The following is a 17,338-nucleotide window of genomic DNA, read 5'->3' as shown; positions in this document are numbered from 1 at the left end:
TTCTAGTATTCTTGTTTGGAAAATCCCATGGACAGAGGAGCTTGGTAGGCTACAGTCTATGGGGTCACAAAGAGTTGGACGCAACTAAGCAACTGAACACACACACACACACACACACACACACACACATTGCCCTTTTCTACCATATTTCTTCCCCTAATTTAGCAATCTGCTGCTGCTGCTGCTGCTAAGTCGCTTCAGTAGTGTCTGACTCTGTGCGACCCCATAGACGGCAGCCCACCAGGCTCCCCCGTCCCTGAGATTCTCCAGGCAAGAACACTGGAGTGGGTTGCCATTTCCTTCTCCAATGCATGAAAGTAAAAAGTGAAAGTGAAGAGGATTGTGAATTATATACCAGGGTTTAATAGAGGAGGATCCAAAAGAAAAGTATTTAACAGCAGTACTTCCTGTTTTACCCCCTTTTCTTCATGATACTATGTGATTTAGATGCACAAAATTTTGAAGAGGGAAAAGAAATTATTTTTAGAAATCTCATCTTTTCCATAGTAAATAATGACTGAATCTGAGACTCTCAGGGTTGCGAGGAAGCTATGTTAGAGTTCCCAGATTTGAAGCCATAATCTCTTCTCCATCTTGTTAGCCAGCTCTGCATCTGGCTTGACTGAGGTGCACAGGGCTTAAAACTGGCTTGACTGAGGTGCACAGGGCTTAAAACGGGTATGTGAGGCAAGAGGTGGGAGGCTTGTTAATGTTTTGATATGGGATGTCTCCAAATATGGAGACATCATGTCTTAACACTGCTGTCTCTGAGTGGAGATTTCGGTGGAGGCCAACTCCTTCCTTGCAAGCATCACCCATAGATTTAGCTGGAATCAAACATATTCATATATATATATTCCACACCATCAATGAAATCATTTGTTTGGAGATGGGTAGGTCCCTTGCCCTTGCTGTGAACCTGCAGGGGAGTCATTGGGTATTTTTCTTAAGACTTGACAAGGGCAGGGCAGCAGAAACATATCTTGAATATCAGTGCGCAACATTGTTTATTTTACTTTTCTTTCCTTCTTTGCTCTCTCCTTTTTTTTTCTTTCGAAGACCTGCTCTCCTCTTTTCTGTAACCCTCACCATCTGCACTCTTCCCGTAGTAACTGCAGTATGTTTTAGTATTACACTATACTCCCTCACTCTCAGTGATTCTCACCCAGCCCTCTGAACTGCGTCCCCAGAACTTCATGTACAGACTGTGCCCGGAAGCTCAGGTTCTACATCCGCTCTGCGACGGCTCTGCGATTTACGTCCTTTGATTTACGTCACTTTGGGGGAGGAGCTTTCCTAGCGTCCTGCGTCTGGCGTTCTCTTTTTCTTCGACGGCTCTCGCTGTGGACTCGGTTTGCGGAGGAGCTTTGTGGTGTCGGCTCTGCCGGCTGCTGTGAGTGATTTTTTGGTTGGAAGTGCTAGAGGAGGGTCAGGTACAGGTTAGTTGGGTGGTTTCTAATTAGCGAGGAGATGCTGCCGTTAGGTTACCACTTAAAAATATATATATATTTATTTATTTTAGTCAGATTTTTACCGTAATTTACCGTAATTACTTTACAGTATTGTGATGGCCTCTGCCAGACATTAACATGAATAGGCCATAGGCAAATACTTTTTAAAGTGGTTCTGAGGTAGTGATTTTGAACTATGGAACTGACTCTTGGGTGAAGGAAGGTGGGCAAAAGGCAGGGTTTGGGGACATGGATGAAGTATGGACAGTGGTGTGGGGCCACCGAAAGTGGGAGATATTTATTGTAGTTTGGATGTGACGGACTTAAAATTCGGTTGAAGCTTCATGGTTAGTGACCGTTGGGGGCGGGGAGCTGAGGCCTGCTAGTTGGGTCTGCAGAGAGCGGGAAAAAAGACGGTCAGTGATTGGATGCTTTGAACGTATGAGCGGCAGGGGAGATTTTGAACCAATTAGAGGAGGCAGCAAGAAGACAGACCAATCACAGGGTAACCCGGGCCCAGGGGGCGGTTTTTGTGTTGCGCAGCAGATGAAAATTTTCTCGAAGCCGAGTTCACGTTGGAGGAGCTTGACCCTGGCGTTCGTTAACTGCTTTTTCTGGGTTTAAAAATCTCCTCAGCATTTTTTTCTTTTGGAACAGAACTGACAGGAAAAATTTGAAAAGAAATTTATTGCTAAGCTGGAGAATAAAGGACAGAATATTAAAATATTTTATTTCATAGGCCTGGGCCGGAGATTCCAAAATGGACAACATTGATTTTCGTGTCATGGACTTTAAAGGTATCTAGCTTTACACTAGAAAATGTAAAAATAGTAAAGAAAATGTTTAACTATTTGCTGCCTTATCTTATTCAGATCATCTGAATGTATTTTATTTCCTAATTTTGTCTCTTCAGAGTATCCATAGCTCCAAGTTTTCTCATTTACGTATTGGAAAACAATGTTAATGTTTAAGACACTGGAATCCTTTTAAAAACTAGCATAAGGAAATAGAATTCACAATTTATAGCTTGTTTTCTCGGGATTGTTGTGCATGCGTAGTAACTCTGGTTTAATCTGAAATAAAAATCTGTGTTAAAAGGACATTAAAAAAATTACTGCTAGATCCTGAAGTGCCTGTCCATAATCATCAGTGAAAAATAAATTATATCCTGTGTAGCATTAGGTTTAAGTGCAATTTATTATATCTTAATTCTTTTGAAAATTGGTACTCAATGGATGATATTTTTGGGAATTCTTAGTTTAAAAAGCAGTTCAATTGACTAGAAAACCAGATTCCGCAACCATGCCAGGTATGGGAGAGTTTACCGTACTTCTTTTTTGGAGGGACATGATTAGACCTATGGTACATTTGCATTCACGTTCATATAATAATGAAATACGTCATAACCAGATTGGCTACAAATCTGTGATTTAAAAAAGTTTAGGTCAGTATTTTGTTAATGCTTATTATTTTACAACAACAACAAAGCCCACTACCACTTAACCTTAAGTTTTAATTTAGGATATGCTATTTTAGGGCTTCGCTTGTGGCTCAGCTGGTAAAGAATCCGCAGGCAACTTGGGAGACCTTGGTTCGATACCTGGGTTGGGAAGATCCCCTGGTGACAGGAACGGCTACCCACTCCAGTGTTCTGGCCTGGAGAATTCCATGGACTGTATAGTCCATGGGGTCACAAAGAGTTGGACACGACTGAGTGACTTTCACTTTCATTTTAAGGATTAAAAACATTGAGTAGAGATTATTACTTTTAAATATATTGTATTTGAGACCTGGTATTTACATAAATATTTGAAGCACACAGAAAAGTTTAGGAATATAATGAAGACCTGTAAAACTACCACAAAGTTTTGTTGAACCTTCACATTTTGCCACATGCTTCTAAAAGATTGTGCTTAGTCGCTCAGTTTTGTCTGACTCTTTACGACCCCATGGACTGTAGCCTGCCAGGCTCCTCTGTCCGTGGGAATTCTCTGGGCAAGAATATTGGAGTGGGTTGCGATACCCTCCTCTAGGGGATCTTCCCAACCTAGGGATTGAACCCAGGTCTCCTGCCTTGCAGGTGGATTCTTTACCATCTGAGCCTCCAGGGATGCTCTCTAAAAGATAAGGTGCCTTTTTTTCATCTTTGAAATATTACATAAATTGTTATAATTTTGTATGATTTTTTCCTGCAAGTTGTATTTTTTTTTTGCTCTGTATTATGTTTTGGATATTTACCCATACAGATATTTTAGCTCTAGTTCATTTATTTACACTGCTTATTAGTAATATTACACTGACTATAAGTGTACCACAATTTATTTATCTAATCTCAACAGCATTACAACATTGTGTTTTGAAGAGTTTATCAGGAGCTTTCAAACATTTTTGACTACCACCAACACCTATGGAAAGGAAATATATTTTCCATCACATCTTGGTATATACACACTGTATCAAAAGTTTAATGAAATCATTTTACCCTTATTACATACAGTGCATGTGTATGTAATATTTTCTGTTCTGTGCTTTTTGAATGATATTTTCTATTCTATGCTTTTTCTTTTAAAAATGTAAATGTTGGTTATGACTCATTAAATTAATTTATTTCTTGAACACTAGTGGATGAAGCTCTAGGGCAGTGCTGAACAATTGAAACATAGTGCAAACGTAAAGAATTTTGTATTTTTTGTACCACATTAAAAAAGCTTAAACAGATGAAATTAATTTTAATGATACAAATTATTTAGCTCAGTATATCCAAAATGCTATCATTTCAACATGTAATCAATATAAAAATTATTAATGAAATAGCTTATATTCTTTTTCTTTTCTAGTCAAAATCATTGAAGTCTAGTATGTATTTTATACTTAAAGCATGTCTCATTTTGGACTGGCCACATTTCAAGTGCTCAATAGTCTCATATGGCTAGTGGCTACCCTATAGTGGCAGTGCTACTCTGGATTGTAATTAAGAATTTGAACTGCTGGGTGAAATGCTATAAGCATCTTTAACTTAACAAATATTGCCAAATCATTGTCAAAAGTAGTTTGAACAATTTATACTGCCTCTTCCTTTCTCTTTCCCTATTATTCTGTCTAATATTTGCTTTTGTCAGACTTAAAAAATTTTGCATGATTGAAGGGTGTTGTTGTTTTTAAGTAACATTTTATTTTAGGACAGTTTTAGATTTACAGAGAGAGTATAGAGAGTTCTTAGATACTCCTCAGCCAGTTCCATTTGCTCTAATGTATTACATGGATGTTTTAATTTGCATATCTGTTAAGTAGCGAAGTTGGGTATATTTTCATAGATTTATTTTCCATTTGAGGTTTATCTTCTGTGTACATAACCTTTTTAGTCAAGTTTTGTAAAAATGGATCACAAAAGGCCATGTGATGGCTTAGCTTATTTTCTTCTCAGGGAGAATTGACATAACATCTGTCTTTTTGAATCAACAATTACAGTCAGTTTCAAGGTCAAAAAGGAACAGAAATTGGTCTAAATTATACTCATTGTGTCTAAATCATTGTAACTCCTTTTCTGCATGTCAGCTTTTCAACTATTTTAAAATACTTCTGTCCCTGGAAAGTCTCTTCTTCAGATTCAACATTTTTAGTTCTTTTAGTCATTCCTCATATTACATGGATTCTAGTCCTCTGATCATTTTGTGTGCTGTCCTCTGAACATGCTCTATTCTTTTCATGTTATTCCTTAAAGTATGGTACACAGAACAGAACACAGTTCTCTCGGTTCAGTATGATAAGCTCAAAATAATCTTTTGCTTTAGGTTTAGAAATGATCATTGCTGCCTTTAGATACTGTTACAGCTAAGATTGAATTTTTTTTCCTGTTTTTGGGAGCTGGCAATCACACCATACTAATGACTCATTTTGAGCTTTTGGTCCCAGAAGACCCTCAGTGTTTTTTAAATACATGCTTATATTAAGCTACATCTTGACTGTCATATTGGTAGAGTTAGTTTCAGAGACTTAAATGCAGGACTTTTTGTTTCTTACATTAATGTCATTCTGTAATTGGGGATTTAATTTTTGTTCCTGATTATATCTTGTCTCTTATTTCTTGTCTCTCTCTCAACTTGTTCATGCAAATCATTGATAAAATTGTTAAATAGAGTAGAGCCAAGGGCAGAATATTATGTTATTAAAAACTTAAGACATTAATTCATTAGGCAGCAAGCTCTGAGTATGCTTTTTAAAAAAGTATTTATTTTTTTGAATTAATTTTTATTATAGTTGATTTACAATGTTGTGCTAGTTTCTGCTTATAGCAAAGTGAATCAGTTATACATGCATATGTATCCACTGTTTTTTAGATTCTATTCCCATATAGGTCACTACAGAGTGCTGAGTAGCATTTCCTGTGCTATATAGTAGATTCTTTAGTTATCTGTTTTATATAAAGTAGTGTGTATCTGTCAATCCCAGTCTCCCAGTTTATCCCTCCCCCCTCTTTCCCCTTTGGTAACTAAAATTCTGTTTTCTACATCTGTGACTATTGCTGTTTTGTAAATAGGTTCATTTGTACCATTTTTTTTAGATTTGACATATGAGCAATATCATATGATATTTTATCTTTTTCTGTCTGACTTCACTCAGTGTGACAATCTCTAGGTCCATCCATTTTGCTGCAGATGAAATTATTTTGTTCTTTTTTTTTTGGATGAGTAATATTCCTCTGTATGTGTGTATGTGTGTGTATATATATAACCATATTCCTCCTTTGATGGACATTTAGGTTGCTTCCATCACCTGGGTATTGTAAATAGTGCTGTAGTGAACATTGGGGCACATGTATCTTTTCAAATTATGGTTTTCTCCAGATATATGTCCATGAGTGGGATTGTTGGGTCATATGGTAGCTCTATATTTGCCTTTTTAGGGAACCTCTATACTGTTTTCCATAGTGACTGTACCAATTTACATTCCCACCATACCCTGTCCAACATTTAATGTTTGTAGATTTTTTGATGATGGCCATTCTGACTTGTGTGAAGTGATACCTCATTGTAGTTTTGATTTGCATTTCTCTAATAATCAGTGATGTTGAGCATCTTTTCATGTGCCTCTTGGCCTCTGTATTTGGAGAAATGTCTATTTAAGTCTTCTGTCCAGTTTTTGACTAGGTTGTTTGTTTCTTTGATATCGAGCTACATGAGTTGTTTGTATATTTTAGAGAGTAATCCTTATAGGTCGCTTTGTTTGCAAATATTTTCTCCCATTCAGTGTGTTGTCTTTTTATTTTGTTTATGGATTCCTTTTTTTTTGGCTGCTCCACAGCATGTGGGATCTTTACTTCTCTGACTAGGGATCGAACCCACACTCCCTGCGTTGAAAGCACAGAGTCTTAACCACTGGACTGCCAGGGAAGTCCTTGCTGTGCAAAAGCTTTTAAGTTTAATTAGGTCCCATTTGTTTATTTTTGTTCTTATTTTCATTACTCTAGAAATGGATCAAAAAAAAATCATTCTGTGGTTTATGTTAGAGAGTGTTCTACCTTTCTTTTCTTCTAAGAGGTTTATAGTATCTGGTCTTGCATTTAGGTCTTTAATCTATTTTGAGTTTATTTTTATGTATGGTATTAGAGAGTGTTCTGATTTCATTTTTTTTTATGTAGCTGTCCAATTTTCCCAGCACTACTTATTGATGAGGTTCTTTTTTTCCATTATATCTTCTTGCCTCCCTTGTCATAGATTAGGTGATCGTAGGTGTGTGGGTTTATCGCTGGACTTTCTATCCTTTTCTGTTGATCTATATTTGTTTTTATGCTAGTACCACATTGTTTTGATTACTATAGACTTTGTAGGATAAGTCTGAAGTCAGGAAACCTGATTCCTCCTGCTCTGTTTTTCTTTCTCAGGATTGCTTTGGGTATTCTGGGTCTTTAGTGTTTCCATACAAAATGTAAATTTTTTTGGTTCTAGTTCTGTGAAAAACTGGCATTGGTAATTTGATTGGGACTATATTGAATCTGTAGATTACTTTGGGTAATATAGTCATTTTCACAATACTGATTTTTCCAATCCAAGAACATGGTAAATCTTTCGATCTGTTTGTGTTATCTTTGATTTCATCAGTATCTTATAGTTTTCTGAGTAGAGTTCTGTTGCCTCCGTAGATAGGTTAATTCCAAGGTATTTTTTCTTTTGATGTGATAATAAATGAAATTGTTTCCTTAATTTCTCTTTCTGATCTTTTATTGTTAGTGTATAGGAATGTAAGAGATTTCTGTATATTCATTTTGTATCTTGCAACTTTACCAAATTCATTGATGAGCGCAAGTACTCTTGAGTATGCTTATTCAACCTGCCTGATTTTCTGTTGTTTCCAAAGCCTGGCCACTGTCTTATTCTGTACTTGGCTTTAACTCTAGATTTAGAATTTTGGTTCATCTCTTTGAAGGCCTCTTGAGGCTCTCTGTATATGAACTTCTGTTACCAATTCCTCCTATTCACCTTTCTCCTCAGCTTTATTGAGATAAAATTGACATATAATATTGTGTAAGTTTAAGATGTACAGCCTAGTGATTTTTATATATGTATGTATAGCAAAGTGATTACCTCAGTAATGTTGTTTAAGGTATCTTATCATCTCACATAGTTATAATTTTGGGGGAGAAGGATGAGGGAAATGGGTCCAAGTCTCACATCCATACATGACCGCTGGAAAAACCATAGCCTTGACTAGACGGACGTTTGTTGGCAAAGTAATGTCTCTGGTTTTTAATGTGTTAACACTATGTAAACAGAAGTTAATTAAGTACTTAGATAAAAATAGCCTTTGGTATGGTGGTAACTAAAACAAACCAGATCTCAGCTGAATAAAAGACTCAGTCAAGAGCAACCGGGCTCAGCTACAGTGGGTAAGAAGATGTAATGAGAGTAAAACTTACACAGAGACTTTGTAAATCTATACAGATACTTAGGGGTAGGATTGGATGAATTGGCAAGTTGAGTTTGGTTTTTGACCTTCCATTTTATAGGCGTGTGAAGGAAATACCAAATTCATTGAAACATTTATACAATGTGCATTTGATTGAGAGGACTGAGTTGTAGCTTTTTGAGATATTCCTCCTACTGCTATAGTTTGTTCAGAGTAAGTATAATTCTACCCTTTAGTCTCTAAAGTTTAGTGCCCCGGATGAGACTAGATGTATTTCCTCACCAGAATCAAGTTGGAAATTACTTTTTTGATTAGCATGATCTAGTCATCTCTTGCCTTTTTACCCTCTCTGCTGCCCAGCCAGTTGCCCTCTAAAATTTGACATATGATGAACCCAGACTTAAGTTTGCTCCAGTCCCTGAGCCAATTCTGTCTGGAGCAAGAAAGAATAACAGTATTATGAAGTAGGGAAGAGGTTGTTTTGGAATGAAGTCATAGTGGCCATCAGATTTGATATTTAACATGCTATGGGTACTTTGGGTACCTGTTGAGCTTTATCATTTCTAACTGTCATGGTTTTCATGGAGTTAGCCCTGCCCTGTATCCTTTCCTAGTTGCTCTCAAGGATGAAGGTTCTGCTCAGAACTACAATACATTGCTGTGAATAATTCTCTTAAACTATGGTGCATGCAGTTTCATGTGACTTAGGCATTATGATTCACTGATTGGATTCTGTTGTGCCATACCCAGTTTGTCAGTTGGGTCCTCCTGGAACATTGCATAAGAAAAATGATTGTCTCTCTGACCATAAGATAGGCAGTATGATTTGCAGTGTGATTTTGTCCATCACTAACCTGTTTGTCCAATTTTTTTTCCCATGCCCCCTTGACACTGTTTTGGACATTTTGACTGTCCTCATTGAAACCAGCCTCTGTTGGGAGATTTTCTTAGCCCACAACAGAATTATAGTGTAGCATTCTGAATAGTGTTGGCTCATTTATTCTCTCTTTACTATTTTTTAGTTGTCTCAGAGTCCTGGCAAGTCAGTTCTTCCAGGCCTTTCTCAATAGGCCTAATATAGTGGAAAGTATAGGATTTCATATTAGAAAGCCTCAGTTCAAGTCCTAGTTTACTACTTCCTCTTTCTGTCAGTTTTAAGAAGTTACTATGCTTTGTTAAATCTCAGTGCCTGCATCTCATAAAATAAAAATAGATTCCAGGACTTCCCTGGTGGTTCAGTGGTTAAAAATCCACTTTGCAGTGCAGGGGATGTGGGTTTGATCCCTGGACAAGGAACTAAGATCCCACATGCCAAGGGACAACTAAGCCTGCATGCTGCAACTAGAGAATCGATACACCACAACCAGAGAGTCTGTGTGCTGCAACTAAGACCCAGCCAAATAAATAAATATTAAAAAAGAAGAAAGTTCTTTAAATAAATAATCTCCCTTACAGAGTACATTGATGATTAAATGAAAATGCATATGAAAAAACTAAGAGACTATATAAAGCACTAGGCAAATGTTAACTTTATTGCCATTTTTCGTCCTTTTCTCACTGAAGAATTTGCAGATAATTATTGTGATTTGGAGTAAAATCTTGGCCCCTGGAAAGTCTTTGAACTGCTTTGGCTTTTGAATGACTGCTTGAGTTGATGGAGGTCATGGGGAGAGACTTGGCAGGACTGTTGATAGATTTTTTTTTCCATGTTGTAACAGAAGCTCCTGTCCTCAAGGACAGAGAAATTTTCCCTATACTGTACCTAAAATGCTATCTACCTAATTAGAATTAATTGGTACAGTTTAACATGACTGCCTCAATAGATTGACTCCCCAGTTTTAACCAGGATGAATCTCATTTAAATTAACTGAAATCATATTGTAAATCATAGTTTATTTCAGTAGCCAGGAAGATAATTTAATCATTTTCTTTCAAAATGTACAGTCTTGCTTGATATAACCTTAATACAGGATGTTGTCTTCACATCTCAGGAATAGGCTGTATTTATAGAAGCTTTTTTCTGAACTTCTCCCAGAAGAAAGTCTCTCCTTCATAGTGTAACTCTCAACCATTCAGCTATGTGATCTCTCTTGCTTACTCAGCTTTGCTGACTGCATTTTATCCTAAAGAACTCCAGTGCTGTCATTGCCTCAGCTGGTGTCAGTCAAGTTGCTCAACTGAATGACACCGAAAATATGTTTTGAAAGGATCAGGTTATTTTGACAAAGAATGAATTATATAAAACATTAAGAGAACATTCACAAGTCAAAATCACAGTCTCATATACTATGTAACTAGGAGTTATAATTGATATTCTAATAAAATATCTGGATTAAAAAAATGAAGTCGAATTTAAAAGTTTTATATTGTTTTTTTTCTTTTTTAAAAGTTAGTTTTAAATTAGTTTATTTTAATTGGAGGATAAGTACTTTACAATATTGTGATGGTTTTTACCATAATCCATCAACATGAATCGGCCACAGGTATACATGTGTCCTCCTCCTGAAACTCCTTCCCTCTTCCCTCCCACTGTATCTCTCTTGGTTGTCCCAGAGCACTGGCTTTGGGTACCCTGCTTCATGCATTGAACTTACACTGGTCATCTGTTTTAAATATGGTAATGTACATGTTACAGTGCTAGTCTCTCAAATCATCCCACCCTCGCATTCTCCCACTGAGTCCAAAGTCTGTCCTTTATGTCTGTGTCTCCTTTGCTGCCCTGCATGTTGGATCGTTGGTGCCATCTTTCTAAATTCCATATATATGTGTTAATATACTGTATTTATCTTTCTCTTTCTGACTTACTTCACTCTATATAATAGGCTCCAGGTTCATCCACCTCATTAGAACTGACTCAAATGTGTTTCTTTTTTATAGCTGAGTAATATTCCATTGAGTATATGTACCACAACTTCTTTTTTTATTATTTTATTTAACTTTACAATATTGTATTGGTTTTGCCATATATCGAAATGAATCTGCCACAGGTATACATGTGTTCCCCATCCTGAACCCTCCTTCCTCCTCCCTCCCCATACCATCCCTCTGGGTCGTCCCAGTGCACCAGCTCCAAGCATCCAGTATCATGCATCAAACCTGGACGGGCGACTTGTTTCATATATGATATTATACATATTTCAGTGCCATTCTCCCAAGTCATCCCACCCTCTCCCTCTCCCACAGAGTCCAAAAAACTGTTCTATACAACTTCTTTATTCATTCATCTGCCGATGGAATCTCGGTTGCTTCCATGTCCTAGCTATTGTAAATAGTGCTAAAATGAATATTGGGGTACATGTGTCTCTTTGAATTCTGGTTTCCTCCATATGCCCAGCAGTGGGATTACTGGGTCATATGGCAAGTTCTAGTACCAGCATTTTAAGGAATCTCCATACTGTTCTCCATAGTGGCTGTACCAGTTTGCATTCCCACCAACAGTGTAAGAGGGTTCCCTTTTCTCCACACCCTGTCCAGCATTTATTGATTGTGGACTTTTTGATGATGGTCATTCTGCCTGGTGTGAGATGATAATTATTCTGGTTTTGGTTTGCATTTCTCTGAATTGAGTATTGTTGAACATCTTTTCATGTGTTTAATAGCCATCTGTATGTCGTCTTTGGAGAAATGTCTGTTTAGGTCTTTTGCCCACTTTTTGTTTGGGGTGTTCTTTTTTCTGATACTGAGCTGCATGAGCTGCTTGTATATTCTGGAGAATAACTCTTTGTCATTTGTTTCCTTTGCTATTATTTTCTCCCATTCTGAGGGCTGTCTTTTCACACTGCTTATAGTTTCCTTCAAGCTTTTAAGTTTAATTAGATCCCATTTGTTTATTTTTGTTTTTATTTCCATTGCTCTGGCAGGTGAATCATAGAGGATCTTGCTGTGATTTATGTTGGAGAATGTTCTGCCTATGTTTTCCTCTAAGAGTTTTATAGTTTCTGGTCTTACATTTAGGTCTTTAATCCATTTTGAGTTTATTTTTCTGTATGATGTTAGAAAGTGTTCTTTCATTCTTTTACACGTAGTTGCCCAGTTTTCCCAGCACCACTTGTCGAAGAGACTGTCTTTTCTCCATTGTATATTTTTGCCTCCTTTGTCAATGATAAGGTGTGCATAGGTGTGTGGATTTATCTCTGGACTTTCTGTTTTGGTCTATTGATTTATATTTCTGTCTTTGTGCCAATATTATACTTTCTTGGTGACTCTGGCTTTGTAGTATAGTCTGAAGTCAGGCAGGTTGATTCCTCCAGTTTCATTCTTTCTTCTCAAGATTGCTTTGGCTATTTGGGGACTTTTGTGTTTCCATACAAATTGTGAAATTATTTGTTCTAGTTCTGTGAAAAATACTGTTGGTAGTTTGATAGGGATTGCATTGAATCTGTGGATTGCTTTGGGTAGTATACTTATTTTCACTATATTGATTCTTTGAATCCAAGAACATGACATATTTCTCCATCTGTTGTGTCATCTTTCATTTCTTTCATCAGTGTTTTATAGTTTTCTGTATATAGGTCTTTTGTTTCTTTAGGGAAGTTTATTCCTAAATATTTTATTCTTTTCATTGCAGTGGTGGATGGTATTATTTCCTTAATTTTTCTTTCTAATTGTTTTCATTGTTAGCATACAGGAATACTAGGGATTTCTATGTATTAATATTATATCCTGTGATTTTACCATATTCACTGATTAGCTCCAGTGGCTTGGACCTGGGAAGTGCATGCCACCTTGGGCTGTGGCTACTCCCTTGTGGTCCATCCATTGCGAGCACATCCAACCCACACATCTCAGCAGTGTTTGTTATCCCTCCCTTGCCACTGCACAACTGAGCAAGTGAGTCTGAGTAAGTGGCCACTTTTGTCCCCTCATGTCAGGGCAGAAATGAGACACTGAAGAGACTTGCAAGCAGAGGAGGCCAACCTAAGCAAAGAAAAGAAAGGGGAACTGCCCCAGAAGTGGCAGGTGCAACAGATTAAAATCCTGCAGTTAAGCTGAGACTGTATTTGAGGGGCAACTGTTGACTTTGAGAACAAGTATAAGCTGGAACAAGGGATTATCTGACACTGAAATGACCCCACACTGCTTACAACAGCTCCAGAGAAATTCCTAGATATATTTTTCTATATAATTATTATTTTTTAAAAGTTTATTATTTCTTTTTATTTTTTATTCTTATTTTTTCCTCTTTTTTAAACTTTCTTTCCCATCCTCATTTTCTTTTTTTCCTCATACTATCCTAGTATGGTTTTTTATGTTCAATTTACTTTTTTTTATATTGTACTTTTAAGAGTCCAATTTTTCTATGTTTTTAATTTTTGCTTTTTGATCTTTTGTTATTAATTTTGTACCTTTAAGAGTTTAATTTCTAATATCCATTTTCACTTAGGGATTTGATTACTGGCTTGATTGCCTTCTTCTCTTTTGACTACTCCCCCTTTTCTCCTCCTGGTCGCCTCTATCTCCTTCCTCCCTCTTCTCTGTATAACTCTGTGAATCTCTTTGGGTGTTCCTGGCTGTGGGGAGTTGTTTCACCATTAACCTAAGGGTTTTGTCTTCTGCGTTGTATGGACAGAGAAGTCTTGATGCTACTGTCAGAGGTTGGGATTGAAACCCAGAGGCAGGAGGCTCAACTCCAGAACTTTGGACTATCATAGAATTCCTGACCCCAGGGAATATTGTTCCCTATGACATACCTACACTGAGACCACGCTCCACCCAAGAGGCAGCAAGCTCCAGTGCCAGACACCCCACGCTAATGGTTTTTTTCTTTTCAAAAACATTTTAAGAAATCTTTCTAAATGATACTTGGATTTTTTTAAAACACTTAAAATTTTTTCCTAATTTTTTAAAAATTGTCGTATAATTGACATACAACATTATGTTGGTTTCAAGTATGCAACATAATGATTCAATATTTATGTATATTACAAAATCAGCACAATAAGTCTAATTTAACATCCATCACAAAAATAAAAAACAACAACATCCATCACTATACATAGTTAGATATTTTTCTTGTGTTGATAAATTTTAAGATTTATTCTTAGCAGTTTTTTACTCTTAGCAATTTAAAAATATATAATAGTTGTCATGCTATACATCACATTCCTATGACCTATTTATTTTATAGCTGAAAGTGTATCTTTTGATTTCCTTTACCCATTTGGCCCACTCTGCCTCCTGCTTCTGGCAACCACCAATCTATTTCCTGTATCTATGGGCTTTCTCTTTTTAATGTCTCTATGTGTCAGTGAGATCATATAGTATTTGTCTTTCTCCGACTTGTTTCACTTAGCATAACACTTTTAAAGTCCATCCATGTTGCAGATGGCAAGATTTCATTCTTTTACGGCTGAATAATATTCTATTGTATATATTTACCACATTTTCTTTATTCATTCATCCATCGATGGGCACTTAGGTTCTTTCCATGTCTTCAGTTCAGTCACTCAGTTGTGTCTGACTCTTTGCGACCCCATGAACTGCAGCACGCCAGGCCTCCCTGTCCATCACCAACTCCCGGAGTCCACCCAAACCCATGTCCATTGTGGCGGTGATGCCATCCAGCCATCTCATCCTCTGTCGTCCGCTTCTCCTCCTGCCCTCAATCTTTCCTAGCATTAGGGTCTTTTCAGATGAGTTAGCTCTCCGCATCAGGTGGCCAAAGTATTGGAGTTTCAGCTTCAGCATCAGTCCCTCCAGTGAACACCCAGGACTGATCTCCTTTAGGATGGACTGGTTGGATCTCCTCACAGTCCAAGGGACTCTCAAGAGTCTTCTCCCAACACCACAGTTGAAAAGCATCAATTCTTCAGCGCTCAGCTTTCTTCACAGTCCCAAGTCTCACATCCATACATGACCACTGGAAAAACCATAGCTTTGACTAGATGGACCTTTCTTGACAAAGTAATGTCTCTCTTCTTTAATATGCTGTCTAGGTTGGTCATAACTCTCCTTCCAAGGAGTAAGCATCTTTTAGTTTCATGGCTGCAGTCACCATCTGCAGTGATTTTGGAGCCCAGAAAAATAAAGTCAGCCACTGTTTCCACTGTTTCCCCATCTATTTGCCATGAAGTGATGGGACCGGATGCCGTGATCTTAGTTTTCTGAATGTTGAGCTTTAAGCCAACTTTTTCACTCTTCTCTCTCCTCTTTCACTTTCATCAAGAGGCTCTTTAGTTCTTCTTCACTTTCTGCCATAAGGGTGGTGTCATCTGCATATCTGAGGTTATTGATATTTCTCCCAGCAATCTTGATTCCAGCTTATGCTTCCTCCAGCCCAGCGTTTCTCATGATGTACTCTGCATATAAGTTAAATAAGCAGGGTGACAATATACAGCCTTGACGTACTCCTTTTCCTATTTGGAAGCAGTCTGTTGTTCCATGTCCAGTTCTAACTGTTGCTTCCTGACCTGCATACGGTTTCTCAAACAGGCAGGTCAAGTCGTCTGGTATTACCATCTCTTTCAGGATTTTCCACAATTTATTGTGATCCACACAGTCAAAGGCTTTGGCATAGTCAGTAAAGCAGAAATTGATGTTTTTCTGGAACTCTCTTGCTTTTTCGATGATCCAGCAGATGTTGGCAATTTGATCTCTGGTTCCTCTGCCTTTTCTAAAACCAGCTTGAACATTTGGAAGTTCATGGTTCACCTATTGCTGAAGCCTGGCTTGGAGAATTTTGAGCATTACTAGCGTGTGAGATGAGTGCAATTGTGTGGTAGTTTGAGCATTCTTTGGCATTACCTATCTTTGGGATTGGAATGAAAACTGACTTTTCCCAGTCCTGTGGCCACTGCTGAGTTTTCCAAATTTGCTGGCATATTGAGTGCAGCACTTTCACAGCATCATCTTTCAGGATTTGAAATAGCTCAACTGGAATTCCATCACCTCCACTAACTTTGTTCATAGTGATGCGTCCTAAGGCCCACTTGACTTCACATTCCAGGGTGTCCGGCTCTAGGTGAGTGTGAGTGATCAACCCATCGTGATTATCTGGGTTGTGAAGATCTTTTTTGTACAGTTCTTTTGTGTATTCTTGCTACTTCTTAATATCTTCGGCTTCTGTTAGGTCCATACCATTTCTGTCCTTTATTGATACCATCTTTGCATGAAATGTTCCCTTGGTATCTCTAATTTTCTTGAAGAGATCTCTAGTCTTCCCCATTCTGTTGTTTTCCTCTATTTTTTTTTACATTGATTGCTGAGGAAGGCTTTCTTACCTGTCCTTGCTATTCTTTGGAACTCTGCATTCAGATGCTTATATCTTTCCTTTTCTCCTTTGCTTTTCGCTTCTCTCCTTTTCACAGCTATTTGTAAGACCTCCTCAGACAGCCATTTCGCTTTTTTGCATTTCTTTTTCTTGGGGATGGTCTTGCTCCCTGTACAATGTCATGAACCTCCATCCATAGTTCATTAGGCACTCTGTGTTTCAGACCTAGTCCCTTAAATCCATTTCTCACTTCGACTGTATAATCATAAGGGATTTGATTTAGGTCATACCTGAATAGACTCTGATGCTAGGAGGGATTGGGGGCAGGAGGAGAAGGGGACGACAGAGGATGAGATGGCTGGATGGCATCACCAACTCGATGGACATGAGTTTGGGTGAACTCTGGAAGTTGGTGATGGACAGGGAGGCCTGGCGTACTGCAATTCATGGGGTCGCAAAGAGTCGGACATGACTGAGCGACTGAACTGAACTGAACTGAATGGTCTAGTGGTTTCCTCTACTTTCTTCAGTTTAAGTCTGAATTTGGCAATAAGCAGTTCATGATCTGAGCCACAGTCCACTACTGGTCTTGTTTTTGCTGATGGTATAGAGCTTCTCCATCTTTGGCTGCAAAGGATATAATCAATCTAATTTTGGTGTTGACCTTTTGGTGATGTCCATGTGTAGTCTTCTCTTCCACATCTTAGCTATTGTAAATAGTCCTGCAGTGAACATGAGTTTGCACATAATCTTTTCAATTAGTTTTTAAATTTTC

The 17,338-nt window shown here is 37.7% G+C and overlaps 1 protein-coding gene across 1 annotated transcript in view; it reads left to right on the top strand.

Moving 5' to 3' along the window:
- The first annotated feature begins 1,235 nt into the window (after window positions 1–1,235).
- TEX11 (testis expressed 11) overlaps window positions 1,236–17,338 on the top strand; it is a 211,524-nt gene continuing 195,421 nt past the window's right edge. Inside the window, exons 1-2 of the mRNA XM_025276046.2 lie at window positions 1,236–1,393; window positions 2,191–2,248. Of these exons, the coding sequence (XP_025131831.2) occupies window positions 2,212–2,248 (37 nt within the window). The 5' untranslated portion in view covers window positions 1,236–1,393; window positions 2,191–2,211. The remainder of the gene's footprint in view (window positions 1,394–2,190; window positions 2,249–17,338) is intronic.

Source organism: Bubalus bubalis, chromosome X, assembly GCF_019923935.1.
Source record: "Bubalus bubalis isolate 160015118507 breed Murrah chromosome X, NDDB_SH_1, whole genome shotgun sequence".
In the NCBI taxonomy this organism is placed as follows: domain Eukaryota; kingdom Metazoa; phylum Chordata; class Mammalia; order Artiodactyla; family Bovidae; genus Bubalus; species Bubalus bubalis.
The sequence above is the reverse complement of the archived record's forward strand: the minus strand, read 5'-3'. Positions and strand labels throughout refer to the sequence as shown.